This window comes from Psittacula echo (genome assembly GCF_963264785.1).
Source record: "Psittacula echo genome assembly, chromosome: 32".
NCBI lineage: Eukaryota > Metazoa > Chordata > Aves > Psittaciformes > Psittacidae > Psittacula > Psittacula echo.
Window position 1 is genome coordinate 400,923 of NC_137767.1, and position 20,861 is coordinate 421,783.

Below are 20,861 nucleotides of genomic sequence, written 5' to 3' on the forward strand. Positions count from 1 at the left end.
CCCCCCACAGCACCCACAAAGAGCTGGGAACCAACAGAGCCTTTATTCCATGTGGGGTGGGTGCCCCATAGCGGGGCCATGGGGCCCCATAGGGTGTCATTGTGCCCCATAGGGTGCCACTGTACCCCATGGGGGGGTTCAGGGCACCCCATAGGAAGTCATGGTGCCCCATAGGGTGCCTTGTGCCCCATGGAGTGCATTGTGCCCCACAGAGTGTCAGTGCACCCCATAGGGTATTGCTGTGCCCCATAGGGTATCGCTGTGCCCCATAGGGTATCACTGTGCCCCATAGGGTGCATTGTGCCCCATAGGGTATCACTGTGCCCCATGGGGTGCATTGTGCCCCATAGGGTATTGCTGTGCCCCCTAGGGTGCATTGTGCCCCATAGGGTATCACTGTGCCCCATGGGGTGCATTGTGCCCCATGGGGTGCATTGTGCCCCATAGGGTATCGCTGTGCCCCCTAGGGTGCATTGTGCCCCATAGGGTATCGCTGTGCCCCATAGGGTATCAGTGTGCCCCCTAGGGTGCATTGTGCCCCATAGGGTATCGCTGTGCCCCATAGGGTGCATTGTGCCCCATAGGGTATCGCTGTGCCCCATAGGGTGCATTGTGCCCCATAGGGAGCATTGTCCTCCGCGGGGCACCTCCGCGCCGGCAGGGGGCGCTGCGGGGCTCAGGCGGGGCGCGGCGCGAAGAAGGGCAGTCCCCGGATGAAGGCGTCGAGGCGGGCCCGGAAGAGCTCACTCTGCACCGGAGCGCGGGGGGGGCACAGCGGGTTCTTCACCACCAGCTCCACGAAGAGCTGCGGGGACACAGGGACCATAGAGACCATAGGGACCATAGGGACCATAGAGACCATAGGGACCATAGGGACCATAGAGACCATAGGGACCATAGAGACCATAGGGACCATAGGGACCATAGAGACCATAGGGACCATAGGGACCATAGAGACCATAGGGACCATAGGGACCATAGGGACCATAGAGACCATAGGGACCATAGGGACCATAGGGACACATAGGGACCATAGAGACCATAGGGACCATAGAGACCATAGGGACCATAGGGACCATAGGGACCATAGGGACCATAGAGACCATAGGGACCATAGGGACCATAGGGACCATAGGGACCATAGAGAACATAGGGACCATAGAGAACATAGGGACCATAGGGACCATAGGGATACATAGGGACCATAGAGATACATAGGGACCATAGAGACCATAGGGACCATAGAGAACATAGGGACCATAGGGACCATAGGGACCATAGGGACCATAGGGACCATAGAGACCATAGGGACCATAGGGACCATAGGGACCATAGAGAACATAGGGACCATAGAGACCATAGGGACCATAGGGACCATAGAGAACATAGGGACCATAGGGACCATAGGGACCATAGAGACCATAGGGACCATAGGGACCATAGAGACCATAGGGACCATAGGGACCATAGAGACCATAGGGACCATAGGGACCATAGGGACCATAGAGACCATAGGGACCATAGGGACCATAGGGACCATAGAGAACATAGGGACCATAGAGACCATAGGGACCATAGAGACCATAGGGAACATAGGGACCATAGAGAACATAGGGACCATAGGGACCATAGGGACCATAGGGAACATAGGGACCATAGAGAACATAGGGACCATAGAGACCATAGGGACCATAGGGACCATAGAGAACATAGGGACCATAGGCACCATAGGGACCATAGGGACCACAGAGACCATAGCGACCATAGGGACCATAGGGACCATAGGGACCATAGAGACCATAGAGACCATAGGGACACATAGGGACACATAGGGACCATAGAGACCATAGAGACCATAGAGACCATAGGGACCATAGGGACCATAGGGACACATAGGGACCATAGAGACCATAGGGACCATAGGGACCATAGAGACCATAGGGACCATAGAGACCATAGGGACCATAGGGACACATAGGGACCATAGAGACCATAGAGACCATAGGGACCATAGGGACCATAGAGACCATAGGGACCATAGGGACCATAGAGACCATAGAGACCATAGGGACCATAGGGACCATAGAGACCATAGGGACCATAGGGACCATAGGGACCATAGGGACACATAGGGACCATAGAGACCATAGAGACCATAGGGACCATAGGGACCATAGAGACCATAGGGACCATAGGGACCATAGGGACCATAGAGACCATAGAGACCATAGGGACCATAGGGACCATAGAGACCATAGGGACCATAGGGACCATAGGGACCATAGAGACCATAGGGACCGTAGGGACCGTAGGGACCATAGAGACCGTAGGGACCATAGGGACCATAGGGACCATAGAGACCATAGGGACCATAGGGACCATAGGGACCATAGGGACCATAGGGACCATAGAGACACATAGGGACCATAGGGACCATAGAGACCATAGGGACCATAGAGACCATAGGGACCATAGAGACCATAGAGACCATAGGGACCATAGGGACCATAGAGACCATAGAGACCATAGAGACCATAGAGACCATAGGGACCATAGGGACCCATAGAGACCCATAGAGACCCATAGAGCACATAGACTGACCCATAGGGACCCCATAGAGACCCCATAGAGACCCACAGAACCGCCCGCAGCATCTACAGACCCCTCCGTAGCACCCATAGATCCCTCCATACCACCCATAGAGACCCATAGCACCCATAGAGACCCCATAGCACCCATAGAGACCCATAGCACCCATAGACCCCCCATAGCACCCATAGAGACCCCATAGGGGCTGTTTTGGGTCGTTTTGGCTCAGGTTTGGGTCAGTTTGGGGTCAGTTTGGGGTCAGTTTGGGGCAGTTTGGGGCAGTTTGGGGTCAGTTTGGGGCAGTTTGGGGCAGTTTGGGGCAGTTTGGGGCAGTTTGGGGTCAGTTTGGGGCAGTTTGGGGTCAGTTTGGGGTCAGTTTGGGGCAGTTTGGGGTCAGTTTGGGGTCAGTTTGGGGCAGTTTGGGTCAGTTTGGGGTCAGTTTGGGTCAGTTTGGGTCAGTTTGGGGTCAGTTTGGGTCAGTTTGGGGTCAGTTTGGGTCAGTTTGGGGCAGTTTGGGGTCAGTTTGGGGCAGTTTGGGGCAGTTTGGGGCCGGTTTGTGTCTGGTTTGGGCCCGGTTTCGGTCCGTTCGGGCCCGGTTTGGGTCCCTTGGGCCCGGTTTGGGTCCGTTCGGGCCCGGTTTGGGTCCCTTGGGGCCGGTTTGGGTCCGTTCGGGGCCGGTTTGGGTCCCTTGGGGCCGGTTTGGGTCCGTTCGGGCCCGGTTTGGGTCCCTTGGGCCCGGTTTGGGTCCGTTCGGGCCCGGTTTGGGTCCCTTGGGGCCGGTTTGGGTCCGTTCGGGCCCGGTTTGGGTCCCTTGGGGCCGGTTTGGGTCCGTTCGGGCCCGGTTTGGGTCCCTTGGGGCCGGTTTGGGTCCGTTCGGGCCCGGTTTGGGTCCCTTGGGCCCGGTTTGGGTCCGTTCGGGGCCGGTTTGGGTCCCTTGGGGCCGGTTTGGGTCCGTTCGGGCCCGGTTTGGGTCCCTTGGGGCCGGTTTGGGTCCCTTGGGGCCGGTTTCGGTCCGTTCGGGCCCGGTTTGGGTCCGTTCGGGCCCGGTTTGGGTCCGTTCGGGCCCGGTTTGGGTGCGTTCGGGCCCGGTTTGGGTCCGTTCGGGGCTGGTTTGGGTCCCTTGGGCCCGGTTTGGGTCCCTTGGGGCCCGGTTTGGGTCCGTTCGGGCCCGGTTTGGGTCCCTTGGGCCCGGTTTGGGTCCCTTGGGGCACTCACGTTGCTGTAGATGTGCTGCAGGGCCTCGCGGGCGCTGCTCACGCCCAGGTCCGTGGTGAGCACCAGGCGCAGCCCGCTCGGGGTCTCGTAGTAATGGAGCCGATAGCGGGAGGTGTGGAAGGACAGGAACCCGTCCCGCCTGCGCGCTCAGGACCACCGCGACCCATAGGGACCCATAGAGACCCATAGAGACCCATAGAGACCCATAGAGAGACCATAGAGACCCATAGAGAGACCACCGCGACCCATAGAGAGACCACCGCGACCCATAGAGACCCATAGAGAGACCACTGCGACCCATAGAGACCCATAGAGAGACCATAGAGACCCATAGAGACCCATAGAGAGACCACCGCGACCCATAGAGACCCATAGAGAGACCATAGAGACCCATAGAGACCCATAGAGAGACCACCGCGACCCATAGAGACCCATAGAGAGACCATAGAGACCCATAGAGACCCATAGAGAGACCACCGCGACCCATAGAGACCCATAGAGACCCATAGAGAGACCATAGAGACCCATAGAGAACCATAGAGAGACCACCGCGACCCATAGAGAGACCACCGCGACCCATAGAGACCCATAGAGACCCATAGAGAGACCACCGCGACCCATAGAGACCCATAGAGAGACCATAGAGACCCATAGAGACCCATAGAGAGACCACCGCAACCCATAGAGAGACCACCGCGACCCATAGAGACCCATAGAGACCCATAGAGAGACCACCGCGACCCATAGAGAGACCACCGCGACCCATAGAGACCCATAGAGAGACCACCGCGACCCATAGAGAGACCACCGCGACCCATAGAGACCCATAGAGAGACCATAGAGACCCATAGAGACCCATAGAGAGACCATAGAGACCCCATAGAGACCCATAGAGCCCCATAGAGAGACCACAGCGACCCATAGGGACCCATAGAGCCCCCATTAAGACCCCATAGAGCCCCATAGATCCCCCCCATTATCCCAGGCCTTTCCCCCCCATATCCCATCCCCGGGGCTCCCCCATCCACCCCCATTGGGCTTCCTGGGGTCCCCCAGTACTTTGGGACCCCCAAGTCCTATGGGGCCGCCCCACAGCCCCCTATGGGGCACCCCACAAGCGAGAGGATACATGTCCGTGGGGCTCATCTTGCTCACGAAGGACCGGAGGGAGAAAAGCATCCCGAACATGAGCTTGAATTCCTGGGATGTGGATATGGGATATTATGGGATATGGGGTATGGGATATGGGGTATGGGATATGGGGTATGGGATATGGGGTATGGGGTATGGGGTATGGGGTATGGGGTATGGGATATGGGGTATGGGATATGGGGTATGGGGTATGGGATATGGGGTATGGGATACGGGATACGGGATACGGGATACGGGGTACGGGGTACGGGGTACGGGATATGGGGTATGGGATATGGGGTATGGGGTATGGGATATGGGGTATGGGATATGGGGTATGGGATATGGGATATGGGGTATGGGGTATGGGGTATGGGGTATGGGGTATGGGGTATGGGGTATGGGATATAGGGTATGGGGTATGGGATATGGGGTATGGGATATGGGGTATGGGATATGGGGTATGGGGTATGGGATATGGGGTATGGGGTATGGGGTATGGGATATGGGGTATGGGATATGGGGTATGGGGTATGGGGTATGGGGTATGGGGTATGGGATATGGGATATGGGGTATGGGGTATGGGATATAGGGTATGGGGTATGGGATATGGGGTATGGGATATGGGGTATGGGATATGGGGTATGGGGTATGGGATATGGGGTATGGGGTATGGGGTATGGGGTATGGGGTATGGGATATGGGGTATGGGGTATGGGATATGGGGTATGGGGTATGGGGTATGGGGTATGGGGTATGGGATATGGGATATGGGATATGGGGTATGGGATATGGGGTATGGGGTATGGGATATGGGGTATGGGATACGGGATACGGGGTACGGGGTACGGGGTACGGGGTACGGGGTATGGGGTATGGGGTATGGGATATGGGATATGGGATATGGGGTATGGGGTATGGGGTATGGGATATGGGGTATGGGGTATGGGGTATGGGGTATGGGATATGGGGTATGGGATATGGGGTATGGGATATGGGGTATGGGGTATGGGGTATGGGGTATGGGATATGGGGTATGGGATATGGGGTATGGGGTATGGGGTATGGGGTATGGGGTATGGGATATGGGGTATGGGGTATGGGGTATGGGGTATGGGGTATGGGGTATGGGGTATGGGGTATGGGGTATGGGATATGGGGTATGGGGTATGGGGTATGGGATATGGGGTATGGGATATGGGGTATGGGGTATGGGGTATGGGGTATGGGATATGGGGTATGGGGTATGGGGTATGGGGTATGGGATATGGGGTATGGGATATAGGGTATGGGGTATGGGATATGGGGTATGGGATATGGGGTATGGGATATGGGGTATGGGATATGGGATATGGGGTATGGGGTATGGGGTATGGGGTATGGGATATGGGGTATAGGGTATGGGGTATGGGATATGGGGTATGGGATATGGGGTATGGGATATGGGGTATGGGATATGGGGTATGGGATATGGGATATGGGGTATGGGATATAGGGTATGGGGTATGGGATATGGGGTATGGGATATGGGGTATGGGATATGGGGTATGGGATATGGGATATGGGGTATGGGGTATGGGGTATGGGATATGGGGTATGGGGTATGGGATATGGGGTATGGGGTATGGGGTATGGGATATGGGGTATGGGGTATGGGGTATGGGATATGGGGTATGGGGTATGGGATATGGGGTATGGGGTATGGGATATGGGGTATGGGGTATGGGGTATGGGGTATGGGGTATGGGATATGGGGTATGGGGTATGGGATATGGGGTATGGGATATGGGGTATGGGGTATGGGATATGGGGTATGGGGTATGGGATATGGGGTATGGGGTATGGGGTATGGGATATGGGGTATGGGATATGGGGTATGGGATATGGGGTATGGGGTATGGGATATGGGGTATGGGATATGGGGTATGGGGTATGGGGTATGGGATATGGGATATGGGATATGGGATATGGGGTATGGGATATGGGGTATGGGGTATGGGATATGGGATACGGGATATGGGATATGGGGTATGGGGTATGGGGTATGGGATATGGGATATGGGATATGGGATATGGGGTATGGGGTATGGGGTATGGGATATGGGATACGGGATACGGGATATGGGGTATGGGATATGGGATATGGGGTATGGGGTATGGGATATGGGGTATGGGATATGGGGTATGGGGTATGGGATATGGGATATGGGATATGGGGTATGGGGTATGGGATATGGGGTATGGGATATGGGGTATGGGGTATGGGGTATGGGATATGGGGTATGGGATATGGGATATGGGGTATGGGGTATGGGGTATGGGATATGGGGTATGGGGTATGGGGTATGGGGTATGGGATATGGGATATGGGGTATGGGGTATGGGGTATGGGGTATCGGGTATCCCACTCCCACCCCCCATATCCCCCCTTTCCCACCTCCTCCTTGGGGATCCCGGCCTGCCGCCGCCGGTGCCATTCACTGTAGTGGAGGCACGTCCCGGAGCGGTCGAAGATGTACAGGTTGTGAATGGTCATCTGGGGGGAGCGAGGCATGAGGGCACCCCGCAGCCGCCCTATAGCGCCCTATAGCCTTCCCATAGCGCCCCATAGCCCTCCCATAGCGCCCCATAGCGCCCTATAGGCCCCCGGTGCCTCACCTCAGGCCGCGGCCGCTTCCGCCCTCATCCAAGATGGCGGCCGCGGCGGGGAGGGCGTGACCATGGCGACGGAGGGGGCGTGGCCACGGTGAGGCGTGGGGGCGTGGTTTGAGGGAGGGGGCGTGGCCACGCGGGGAAGGGGGCGTGGCCCAAGCCGCGAGTGACGTTTTGGGGCGGGAATCGGAGGTTTTGGGGTTCCGATGGGAAGGGGGGGTTTAAAGACACCCCCCCCCGTGACCCATAGCGCCCCATAGCGCCCCATAGACCCCCATGTCAGCACCCATAGCACCCCATAGCCATGTCCTCCCATAGCACCCCATGTCCCCATAGCCTGCCATAGCCCCCCATATCCCCCCATGTCCCCCAGAGCCCCCCATGTCCCCCATATCCCCCCGTGTACCCCCACATCCCCAGGTCCCCCATAGCCCCCCCATATTCACATAGCCCCCATGTCCCCCATATCCACCTACCCATGTCCCCCCCATATCCCCATGTCCCCCTTTGCCCCCCATAGCCTCCCATATCCACATACCTCCCATGTCCCCCCCATATCCCCATGTTCCCCATAGCCCCTCATATCCGCATGTCCCCCATAGCCCCCCATAGCCCCCCTGTCCCCCCCATAGCCCCCCTGTCCCCCCCATATCCCCATAGCCCCCATGTCCCCCCCATCTCCATGTACCCCCGTATCCCCATAGCCCCCATGTCCCCCCCATATCCCCATGTCCCCCCATGTCCCCATAGCCCCCATGTCCCCCCATATCCCCATGTACCCCCATGTCCCCATAGCCCCCATGTGCAGCTCAGCTCTAAGGTGTTTATTGATGCAGATAAATAGTGGACAATTGGCACCGCCACCGCTATGGGGCACCCCACACCCAGGGGGGACCCCTCGCCATGGGGCACCCGATGGGGGTGTCCCTGATTGAAGCCATCCCATTGGTGCCACCCCATTGGTGACACCTCCACTGGGCCATCCCATTGGTTACAGCTCCATTGAGGCCACCCCAGTGAGGCCACCCCATTGGACATCGCCATTGGTGCCATCTCCACTGGGGCCATCCCATTGGTTACATACATCTCCATTGAGGCCACCCCATTGGTGCCACCCCATTGAGACCATCCCATTGGTGCCATCTCCATTGAGGCCACCCCATTGGTTACATCTCCATTGAGGCCACCCCATTGGTTACATGTCCACTGGGGCCACCCCATTGGTTACAGCTCCATTGGGGCCACCCCATTGGTTACACCTCCATTGAGGCCACCCCATTGGTTACACCTCCATTGAGGCCACCCCATTGGTTACATCTCCATTGAGGCCACCCCATTGGTTACATACATCTCCATTGGGGCCACCCCATTGGTTACATCTCCATTGAGGCCACCCCATTGGTTACATACATCTCCATTGGGGCCACCCCATTGGTCACAGCTCCATTGGGGCCACCCCATTGGTTACATCTCCATTGGGGCCACCCTATTGGTTACATACATCTCCATTGGGGCCACCCCATTGGTCACATCTCCATTGGGGCCACCCCATTGGTTACATCTCCATTGGGGCCACCCCATTGGTTACATACATCTCCATTGGGGCCACCCCATTGGTTACATCTCCATTGGGGCCACCCCATTGGTTACATACATCTGCATTGGGGCCACCCCATTGGTTACATACATCTCCATTGGGGCCACCCCATTGGTTACATACATCTCCATTGGGGCCACCCCATTGGTTACATCTCCATTGGGGCCACCCCATTGGTTACATCTCCATTGGGGCCGCCCCATTGCAGCCAGCCGGTCGCTGCCCACCCCGCAGCACCTCCGCTCTAGCGCCCCCTGCTGGCCGGGCGGTCCCTCCTGCACGGGTGGGGCTCGGCTGCCGGGGGCGGGGCCAAAGGGGGGGGCGTGGCCAAGACAAAGGGAGGGCGGAGCCAATGGCGGGAGGGGGCGTGGCTAAAGGCGGGGGGGCGTGGCTGGGGAAGGAGGCGTGGCCAATCGGAAGGGGGCGTGGCTACGAGGGGAGGGGGCGGGGCCAGTCAGTAGCAAACGCGGCCATCAAAGTGCAAAGGGGGGGGAGACACGCGAAGGGGGCGGGGCTTGCTCAAGCCCCGCCCCCTCCCCGGGCAACCCCATTCATTGCAATGGGGGGGGGGGGGGGGGCATTGCAGGAGGGGTTTTGGGGGGTCAGGGTTAAACCCCTCCCCCCCGCCCCATAGGAAGACGCGAGGCCTCGGACGCCCCTTGGGGGGGGTGGAATGTGGCTGCCATAAGGTGCTATAGGGGGGTGCGGGGGGGCTTAAAGTGGGGGGGTGGGGGGGGGAATAGTGGGGGGGGCTCTTATCATCCCCCCCCCCACCGTCTATGGGGCAGGAGTCTTCGTTATGGGGCAAGAGCCCCCTCACATGCTATGGGGCCCCCTCGTCGCTTATGGGTGCCCCCCATTCTATGGGTTCCCCCCCCCCCACGGGTTATGGGGCAGGACCCCCAAGTCACCCCACAGGCCCCCCCTTTCATTCTATGGGGCTCCCCCACCGCCCTCTATGGGAAAGTGAAAGTGGGGGGGGGGGAGGGGGTGCAGAGGGAAGGGGGGGGTTGGGGTCCCCCCTCCCCCCTCCCCTCCTCAGCAGAGCCAATGGCTGATCCTGGACGGGGTAAAGCCCGCCCATGGCCGGGGCGGGTGACGTCACCGTGACGTCACCCGCGGCGTCACCCGCCCGCCTGTTGTCACCGGGTACCCCCTTGGCACCCACGGCGTCACCCATTGCGGTGCCCCCCCTTTCGCCACCTCCGCCGTCACCCATCGCGTCACCCGGCGCCTCCTTGTCACCCGGAGCAACACCCGGCGCCTCCTTGTCACCCGGAGCAACACCCACCGCCACCGCCGCCTCCTTGCCCCCCCCCCCGCCCCCTATCCCCGCTACGGGGCTGTAGCCGCCCCCCCCCCCACCCCCCCCCCCCGCCTCCGCCTGTAGCTCCGCCTGATGCCGCTTGAGGTGCCGGCTGAGCGCCGCCGCCGTCCGGCACACCTTCACGCAGCGGCTACAGGCGAAGCGCAGCGACGGGCGCCGACCCACGCGGGCGGCCGGGGGCGCTGCGGGGACCCCCCCGCCCCCTTTGTCCCCCCCCACCTCCGGGTGTCCCCGCTGGTGCCGCCGCAGCTTGCGCAGCGCCGGGAAGCTCTTCCCGCACACCCCGCACGGGTGTTGCCAACCCCGGCGCCAAGCGGGGGCCTTCACCCCCTCGCCCCCCCCGCTGCCCCCCGCCGCCGCCTGCCGCTTGGCTTTGGGGCTGTAGCCCCACAACCGCTCCTCGCTGTCCCCGCCGCCGCCTGTAGCGGGGGGGTGCAGGTGGCTCTCGGCGATGCTCCGCTTGACAACGGCCTCCTGGCCGATGCGCACGGTGATCTGGCACAGCCCCCCCAGCGGCCCCGAGCACGCCGGCTTGGCCACGTAGGTCATGGTCCGGCTGTTGCTGGCGGCGCTGCCAGGCGCCGGTTGCGGTGTTGCCGCGGCGGCCGCCGCCGCCGCCTGTTGCGCCTCGATGTACTCCTTGAGCACTTGCTTCTTGATGGGCGGCACCGGCGCCGCGCTGTTGCGCACGATGACCGACGGCGGGCGCCCGTAGGCGACGGCAGGCGCCGGGTCCGGGTGCGGGGACGCGGCGGCGGCAGCGGCTGTTGGCACGAGGAAGCCCTCTTGGTTGTAGGTCTTGTAGGGCCGCTTGTGCGCCCGCATGGGCAGCAGGCGGTAGAGCTTCAAGGCGTCCACCTTGGGCCGGTAGCCGCCGTTGGGGGTCTTCTCGGAGGAGATCAAGGCCGGGTTGATGCCGTGCGAGGTCTTCTGGTGGGTCTTGAGGTTGTAGTAGGTGACGAAGGTGTCCCAGCAGAAGACGCACTGGTAGCGGCGCTCGCCCGTGTGCCACACCTCGTGCTTGGTGCGGTACTCGGCCAAGGCGAAGACCTTGTCGCAGTAGCGGCAGGGATAGGTGCGGCGCCACGAGTGCACGTTGGCGTGGCGCTTGAGGCTCGACAGCGTCATGTAGGAGCGGTGGCACGTGCCGCACACGTACACCAAGTGGCCGTCGACCACCTTGACCACGGCGTCCTGCTCCGGGGCCAGCTCCAGCGCGCGGTGACGGAGCAGCAGGGCTTTCTTGCCCGGCTTCGGCGGGGCGGCGGGGGTGGCGGTGGTGGTTGATGGAGAAGGGTTGGCCGCCGGCATGGCGCTGGGGGCCGTGGGGCTCTTGGCTGCTGTTGGCACGGTGTTAGGGGCCGGCGGGGTGTTGGGGCTGTTGGGTGTCGTGGTGGTGGTGTCCATGGTGCTAGCGACCATCATGGTGGTGGGGGTGGCGTCCATGGCGCTATTGGCCACCATGGTGCCATTGGTGGTGCCCATGGCGCTATTGGCCACCATGGTGCCATTGGTGGTGCCCATGGCGCTATTGACCACCATGGTGCCATTGGTGGTGCCCATGGCGCTATTGGCCACCATGGTGCCATTGGTGGTGCCCGTGGCGCTATTGGCCACCATGGTGCCATTGGTGGTGCCCATGGCGCTATTGGCCACCATGGTGCCATTGGTGGTGCCCATGGCGCTATTGGCCACCATGGTGCCATTGGTGGTGCCCATGGCGCTATTGACCACCATGGTGCCATTGGTGGTGCCCGTGGTGCTATTGGCCACCATGGTGCCATTGGTGGTGCCCATGGCGCTATTGGCCACCATGGTGCCATTGGTGGTGCCCGTGGTGCTATTGACCATCATGGTGCCATTGGTGGTGCCCATGGCGCTATTGGCCACCATGGTGCCATTGGTGGTGCCCATGGCGCTATTGGCCACCATGGTGCCATTGGTGGTGCCCATGGCGCTATTGGCCACCATGGTGCCATTGGTGGTGCCCATGGCGCTATTGGCCACCATGGTGCCATTGGTGGTGCCCATGGCGCTATTGACCACCATGGTGCCATTGGTGGTGCCCGTGGTGCTATTGGCCACCATGGTGCCATTGGTGGTGCCCATGGCGCTATTGGCCACCATGGTGCCATTGGTGGTGCCCGTGGCGCTATTGACCATCATGGTGCCATTGGTGGTGCCCATGGCGCTATTGGCCACCATGGTGCCATTGGTGGTGCCCATGGCGCTATTGGCCACCATGGTGCCATTGGTGGTGCCCATGGCGCTATTGGCCACCATGGTGCCATTGGTGGTGCCCATGGTGCTAGTGACCATCATGGTGGTGGGGGTGGTGCCCATGGTGCTATTGACCACCATGGTGGTGGTGTCCCTGGTGCCATTGGTGATGTTTGCGCTGCCATGGACCTTCATGGTGGTGCTGCTCTTGCTCATCAGGGTGGGGGTCATGGTGTGATTGATGACCATGGTTGTGCTGGTGGTGGCCATGGTGCAATTGAGTTTCATGGTGGTGCTGCTATTGCCCGTCATGGCGGTGTCCATGGTGCTATTGAGCACCTCGGTGCCGTTGGTGGTGTCCATAGGGCTGTTGCCCACCACTGGCTTGGTGCTGTCCATGCTGCTATTGGCCTTCATGGCGTTGGTGCTGTCCATGGTGCTATTGACCGTCACGGTGTTGGTGCTGTCCATGGTGCTATTGACCGTCACGGTGTTGGTGCTGTCCATGGTGCTATTGACCGTCACGGTGTTGGTGCAGTCCATGGTGCTATTGACCGTCACGGTGTTGGTGCTGTCCATGGTGCTATTGACCGTCACGGTGTTGGTGCTGTCCATGGTGCTATTGACCGTCACGGTGTTGGTGCCGCTGCTCATGGCAGTGGTGTCCTTGGAGCTATTGCCCACCATGGTGCCATTGGCGCTGTCCATGGTGCTGTTTGCCATGGTGCTGATGGCCATGGCAGTGTCCATGGTGTTGTCCATGCTGCTGATGGCCATGGTGCTGTTGGCCACAGTGCTGTGCATGGTGCTCTTGGCCATGGTGCTGATAGCCATGGTGCTGTTGGCCATGGTGCTGTTGGCCATGGTGCTGTTGGCCACAGTGCTGTGCATGGTGCTCTTGGCCATGGTGCTGATAGCCATGGTGCTGTTGGCCATGGTGCTGTTGGCCATGCTGCTGTCCATGGTGCTGCTGGCCATGGTGCTGGCCATGGTGCTGATGGCCATGGCGCTGTCCCCGTCCCTGCACAGCACCTCGTGGGTCTGGAGCCTCTTGACGTGGATGAAGCTCTTCCCGCAGTGCCGGCAGCCCAGGCCCCGGCGGCCCCGGTGCAGCTTGAGGTGGAAGGCGAGCGCCGGCGCCGAGGTGAAGGCACGGCCACAGAGCCCGCAGCCGAGGGGGGGCGGCGAGGAGGGGGATGGCGGAGCCGATGGTGCCGATGATGGCGATGATGGTACCAATGGGGTCAATGATGGGGACAATGGTACCAATGGGGTCAATGACGGGGATGATGGCACCAATGATGGTGACGATGGTACCAATGGGGTCAATGACGGGGATGATGGCACCAATGATGGTGACGATGGTACCAATGGTGCCAATGATGGGGATGATGGCACCAGTGATGGTGACGATGGTACCAATGGTGCCAATGATGGGGATGATGGCACCAGTGATGGTGACGATGGTACCAATGGTGCCAATGATGGGGATGATGGTACCAATGGGGTCAATGACGGCGACGATGGTACCAATGGTGCCAATAATGGCGACGATGGCACCAACGACGGCGATGATGGTACCAGCGATGGTGACAATGGTACCAATGGGGTCAATGATACCGATGATGGCACCAACGACGGTGCCAACGGTGCCAAGGATGACGGCGGCGTCAATGGAGCCAACGACGCGGATGATGACGTCATCGGAGCCAACGATGACGTCAGCGCTGACGTCAATGCCAGCGGTGCCGATGGGGTCTGGGATGATGACGTCACCGCCCTGGGTGCCGCTGGCGCCGCCTCCTCCCCCGCCCTCCCCCCGCAGCTCAAATCCACCGCCCCTCCCCCACCCCCGCCCCCCCCCTCCATGCCCGGGGGGGGAGGGGCCGCTGGGGGGCGCTGACGGGGGCAGGGCCCAGGGGGCGCCGCGCGTCCGGATCAGGGAGCTCCAGCGCCGGGCTCAGCACCTGCGGGAACGGGGCAGGATGAGGGCCTGGGGCTGCGCCATGGGGCTGGGGCTGCGCCATGGGGCTGGGGTTGCGCCATGGGGCTGGGGCTGCGCCATGGGGCTGGGGCTGCGCCATGGGGCTGGGGCTGTGCCATGGGGCTGGGGCTGCGCCATGGGGCTGAGGCTGCGCCATGGGGCTGGGGCTGCGCCATGGGGCTGGGGCTGCGCCATGGGGCTGAGGCTGCGCCATGGGGCTGGGGCTGCGCCATGGGGCTGGGGCTGCGCCATGGGGCTGGGGCTGTGCCATGGGGCTGGGGCTGCGCCATGGGGCTGAGGCTGCGCCATGGGGCTGGGGCTGCGCCATGGGGCTGGGGCTGCGCTATGGGGCTGAGTGTGGGGCTGGGGCTGTTCTATGGGGCTAGGTATGAGGCTGGGGCTGTTCTATGGGGCTGGGTATGGGGCTGGGGCTGTTCTATGGGGCCGGGTGTGGGGCTGGGGCTGTTCTATGGGGCCGGGTATGGGGCTGGGGCCGTTCTATGGGGCCGGGTGTGGGACCGGGGCAGATCTATGGGGCCGGGTGTGGGGCCGGGGCCGTTCTATGGGGCCGGGGCCGTTCTATGGGGCCAGATGTGGGGCCGGGGCCGTTCTATGGGGCCGGGTGTGGGGCCGGGGCCGTTCTATGGGGCCAGGTGTGGGGCTGGGGCCGTTCTATGGGGCTGAGTGTGGGGCTGGGGCTGTTCTATGGGGCCGGGCTTGGGGCTGGGGCCGTTCTATGGGGCCGGGTGTGGGGCTGGGGCTGTTCTATGGGGCCGGGTGTGGGGCTGGGGCTGTTCTATGGGGCCGGGTGTGGGGCTGGGGCTGTTCTATGGGGCTGAGTGTGGGGCTAAGGCCGTTCTATGGGGCCGGGTGTGGGGCTGGGGCTGTTCTATGGGGCCGAGCGTGGGGCTGGGGCTGTTCTATGGGGCCGGGTGTGGGGCTGGGGCCGTTCTATGGGGCCGGGTGTGGGGCTGGGGCCGTTCTATGGGGCCGGGTGTGGGGCTGGGGCCGTTCTATGGGGCCGGGTGTGGGGCTGGGGCTGTTCTATGGGGCTGGGGCTGTTCTATGGGGCCGGGTGTGGGGCTGGGGCCGTTCTATGGGGCCAGGTGTGGGGCTGGGGCCGTTCTATGGGGCCGGGTGTGGGGCTGGGGCTGTTCTATGGGGCCGGGTGTGGGACTGGGGCCGTTCTATGGGGCCGGGTGTGGGGCTGGGGCTGTTCTATGGGGCCGGGTGTGGGGCTGGGGCAGTTCTATGGGGCCGGGTGTGGGGCTGGGGCTGTTCTATGGGGCCGAGTTTGGGGCTGGGGCAGATCTATGGGGCCGGGTGTGGGGCTGGGGCTGTTCTATGGGGCTGAGTGTGGGGCTGGGGCTGTTCTGTGGGGCCAGGTGTGGGGCTGGGGCTGTTCTATGGGGCCAGGTGTGGGGCTGGGGCTGTTCTATGGGGCAAGGTGTGGGGCTGGGGCTGTTCTATGGGGCTGAGTGTGGGGCTGGGGCTGTTCTGTGGGGCCAGGTGTGGGGCTGGGGCTGTTCTATGGGGCCAGGTGTGGGGCTGGGGCTGTTCTATGGGGCAAGGTGTGGGGCTGGGGCTGTTCTATGGGGCAAGGTGTGGGGCTGGGGCTGTTCTATGGGGCCGGGTGTGGGGCTGGGGCTGTTCTATGGGGCCGGGTGTGGGGCTGGGGCTGTTCTATGGGGCCGAGTGTGGGGCTGGGGCTGTTCTATGGGGCAAGGTGTGGGGCTGGGGCTGTTCTATGGGGCCGGGTGTGGGGCCGGGGCTGTTCTATGGGGCAAGGTGTGGGGCTGGGGCTGTTCTATGGGGCCGGGTGTGGGGCTGGGGCTGTTCTATGGGGCCGGGTGTGGGGCTGGGGCCGTTCTATGGGGCCGGGTGTGGGGCTGGGGCCGTTCTATGGGGCCGGGTGTGGGGCTGGGGCCGTTCTATGGGGCCGGGTGTGGGGCTGGGGCCGTTCTATGGGGCCGGGTGTGGGGCTGGGGCTGTTCTATGGGGCCGGGTGTGGGGCCGGGGCTGTTCTATGGGGCCGGGTGTGGGGCCGGGGCTGTTCTATGGGGCCGGGTGTGGGGCTGGGGTCGTTCTATGGGCCCGGGTGTGGGGCTGGGGCTCTTCTATGGGGCCGAGTGTGGGGCTGGGGCTGTTCTATGGGGCCAGGTGTGGGGCTGGGGCTGTTCTATGGGTCCGGTTGTGGGGCTGGGGCTGTTCTATGGGGCCGGGTGTGGGGCTGGGGCTGTTCTATGGGGCCGGGTGTGGGGCTGGGGTCGTTCTATGGGGCCGGGTGTGGGGCTGGGGCTGTTCTATGGGGCCGGGTGTGGGGCTGGGGCCGTTCTATGGGGCCGGGTGTGGGGCTGGGGCCGTTCTATGGGTCCGGTTGTGGGGCTGGGGCCGTTCTATGGGGCCGGGTGTGGGGCTGGGGCCGTTCTATGGGGCCGGGTGTGGGGCTGGGGCTGTTCTATGGGGCCGGGTGTGGGGCTGGGGCTGTTCTATGGGTCCGGTTGTGGGGCTGGGGTCGTTCTATGGGGCCGGGTGTGGGGCTGGGGCCGTTCTATGGGTCCGGTTGTGGGGCTGGGGCTGTTCTATGGGGCCGGGTGTGGGGCTGGGGCTGTTCTATGGGGCCGGGTGTGGGGCTGGGGTCGTTCTATGGGGCCGGGTGTGGGGCTGGGGTCGTTCTATGGGGCCGGGTGTGGGGCTGGGGCCGTTCTATGGGGCCGGGTGTGGGGCTGGGGCCGTTCTATGGGGCCGGGTGTGGGGCTGGGGCTGTTCTATGGGGCCGGTGTGGGCCCGCCCCCCCCAAGCAACTTCCTGCCCCCCCCGTGCTATGGGGCCGGGGGTCTCTGCCCCACAGGGTCCCAGCCCCACGGCTCCTGCCCCCCCCCTTTCCCTCTTTCCCTCCCCTCCCCCCCTCCCCCAGCAGCCATTTTGTGGCGGGGCCTCGGCAGCCGGAAGCTTAAAATGGCCGCAGGAGCCTCGGCAGCTGCGCCCCAGTGAGCCCCATAGGGACCCATAGAGAGACCACAGAGACGCATGGGGACCCATAGAGACCCATAGAGCCCCATAGAGACCCCATAGAGACCCCATAGAGACCCATAGAGACCCCATAGAGACCATAGAGACCCATAGAGACACCATAGAGACCATAGAGACCCCATAGAGACCCCATAGACACCCCATAGAGACCCCATAGAGACCCCATAGAGAGACCACAGAGCCCCATAGGAACCCACAGAGACCCCATAGAACCCCATAGGAACCCATTGAACCCTATAGAGAGAGCCCCACAGAGCCCCATGGAGACCCCATAAAGCCCCATAGGGAACCCCCAGAGCCCCATAGGGACCCATAGACCCTCCCCCCCCCGCGCTATGGGGCGGCCCCACCCGCGCCTGCCCCCACCTGTGAGCTGCGGCCTCACGCAGGGGGCGCTCTTGGGGGGGCCACAACCTGGGGGGGGGGGGGGGGGGGTTTGGTTACAACCGGACCCGGCTACAGGCGGCAGCGGGTGACGGGGGGGGGGGGGGGGCTGCGTGACGTCACAACGCGCGGCGTGACGTCATTGTGATGTCATCGCCATTGCGATGTGTGTGTCCCCCCCACCAGCGGGTGTTGTTGTACAGGCGGAGCGGGGGGGGGGGGGGGGGGGCACAGGCGGAGGGGAACCCCCCAACAACAACCGCCCCATAGAGCACCCCAAGAACAACCATTGCCCCATAGCAACACCCCATAACCACCCCCCCATAGCAACACCCCAAGACCACCCCCCCCCATGGTCCATGTCACACCCCCCCCTCCAGCGCAGCGTCACCCGGAACAACAGCCGGAACCCCCCATAACAACACCCCCCCCCCATCACCCGCCCCATAACAACACCCCGATAACAACACCCCCCCCCATTGACCCCAATGCCCCCCCCGGTACCATCGGCGCCGCCGGTTCCCGCTCCGCCGTCCCCAGCAACAGGCGGCGGTGCCGGGGGGGGGGGGGGCGGTGTCACCCGCGCGTTGCCATGGGAACAGCCCCCCCCCTCCCCCCCCGGGTCCCGCAGGGGGAGCGGGGACCTTTCACCTGCAGCCAATCGGGGAGCGCCGCCCGCGCCAGGCCCCGCCCACCGCCGCCGTGACGTCACGGGTGGCCCCGGGCGCGGATTGGGCGCGGGGGGGTGGTGACGTCACGCGGCCACAAGGCAACGCGCGGCGGGGGGGGGTTCTTAAAGGGGCAGAGGGGGGGATGGGGGTGCGGGGGGTGTGACGTCAAAGGGTGATGTCACGTGTGAGGGTGCATCACGTGACACACACGTACACACATGAGACATACGGCACCTAAGGTACATGTGCATCATGTGACATGCATGGGGCACATGACACAACATACATGTACATGTGCGTCACGTGACACACCTACAAGCATGTGACAGCCAACATACTTGAACATCTGTATCACGTGACACGTACATGTGTGACACGTGACACGCGCAATATGCATGTATGCATGTGCATCACTTGGCACACGCGTGCACGCATGGGACACATGACATGCAACATACATGTACACATGCATCATGTGACACGTGTGCGCACATGGGACACGTGACAAGCAACATACACGAACACGTGCATCATGTGACACGTGCGCGCATGTGACAGGTGATGTGCAACATACATGTACAACATGTGACACATCTATGCGCATGGGACATGTGACAGGCAACACGCATGTACATCATGTAACACGTGCATATATGGGACATGACGCACACAACACACATGTACCCTCGTGTGTCATGTGATACACATGTACATGTATGTGACGCATGACACCCAACATACATGTACGTCCACATCATGTGATCCACGTGTACGCGTATGGGACACATAACACGCAACATACATGTACACATGCCTCATGTAACACGTGTGCGCGCGTGACAAGTGACGTGCAACACATACGTACATCACTTGACACACGTGTACATCGTATGACATATGCATATATGGGACGTGACATGCCACGCATGTACGCATATGTGACGCATGACACACAACATACGTGTACATGCGCATCATGTGATCCACATGTACGCATACAGGACCCATGGCGTGCAACATACATGTACACGTGCATCATATGACACGTGCGCGCGCGTGACAGGTGATGTGTGAGATATATGTATGTCACGTGACACAAGGACATCATGTGACATGTGTATGTATGGGGCGCAACACAGATAACATACATGTATGTGTATGCACCATATGATACATGTACGTTTCTGCGACACACGACACAACATACGTGTGCATCATGTGATCCACATGTCAGGACGCACGACATGCAACATACGTGTACCTCACATGATACATGCGTACACACAGAACACGACACGCATCATACATGTACGCGCACGTCATGTGACACGCACGTACGCACACGACACGTAACACCCACGTACGCGCGCATCACGTGACTCACACGTACCCGCGGGACACGTGACACGCAACACGCACCTACACGCGTGACACGCGGAAGCAGCCCCTCGGCGCCCACACGCGTTGCACACCCGTGCCGCGCACGCACACACATGTACACGCACGCACACGCATGTACACACGCACTGACACACGCGTTACACGCAACCCAGGCCCCGCCGCGCCCCATCGCACTCACCCTCCATCGCCCTCCTCGGGACTAGGCCCAAGCCGCGGCCTTGCCCAGCGCCGCAGCCGGGCCGCGCAGGGGGCGGCGCGCTGGGGCCGAGCAGGCGAGGCCGAGGCGGCGCAGGCCGCGCTTCGGGAACCTCCGCTCGCTTCCGCCGGGGGCTTCGGCAACCTCCGGCCGCTTCCGGCAGGGCGCGGCGGCGGGAGGCGGGGCCACGCTGGGGGGCGTGGCCCGAGGGGGCGCCTCGTTAATTATTCATGAGCCGTTCCATCCCCGCGCCGGGGGGGGGAACCGGGCCGGGAGCGCCGCATCCCCGCAGGGGCTCACGGAGCCGCCGCTTCCCTCCGTTCCCCCCCGCTCTCCTCTCGCTCGGGCACCCGCAACGGGACCCGCTCCCCCTTCCCTTTCCCGGCGCCTTCACTCCGAACCCCCCTCTCTGAGGCGGCGCCCTTTGGTACGGTCCGGCCACGCCCCCTCCCTCCCGAGC

The 20,861-nt window shown here is 62.1% G+C and overlaps 2 protein-coding genes across 3 annotated transcripts; both read right to left on the reverse strand.

Annotated features, from left to right (window-relative positions):
* Positions 1-33: 33 nt before the first annotated feature.
* On the reverse strand, positions 34-7,884 carry TRAPPC1 (trafficking protein particle complex subunit 1). Of its 2 annotated transcripts, XM_080636410.1 has the most exons (5): positions 7,595-7,884; positions 7,374-7,472; positions 4,934-5,004; positions 3,805-3,943; positions 34-805 (listed from the first exon to the last, which is right to left on the reverse strand). In XM_080636410.1, exons 2-5 carry the CDS (start codon positions 7,470-7,472, stop codon positions 677-679), a joined length of 438 nt encoding a protein of 145 aa, XP_080492536.1. In that variant the 5' UTR covers positions 7,595-7,884; the 3' UTR covers positions 34-676. The 2 variants fall into 2 exon arrangements, with proteins under 2 accessions (XP_080492536.1, XP_080492535.1); XM_080636409.1 differs by lacking the exon at positions 7,595-7,884 and having other exon boundaries at positions 7,374-7,580.
* A 507-nt stretch (positions 7,885-8,391) lies between these two features.
* Positions 8,392-20,752, reverse strand: ZBTB4 (zinc finger and BTB domain containing 4). The gene is made up of 3 exons (XM_080636398.1): positions 20,384-20,752; positions 18,116-18,163; positions 8,392-14,699 (listed from the first exon to the last, which is right to left on the reverse strand). Exon 3 carries the CDS (start codon positions 14,599-14,601, stop codon positions 10,114-10,116), a length of 4,488 nt encoding a protein of 1,495 aa, XP_080492524.1. The 5' UTR covers positions 14,602-14,699; positions 18,116-18,163; positions 20,384-20,752; the 3' UTR covers positions 8,392-10,113.
* Between the last annotated feature and the right edge of the window lie 109 nt (positions 20,753-20,861).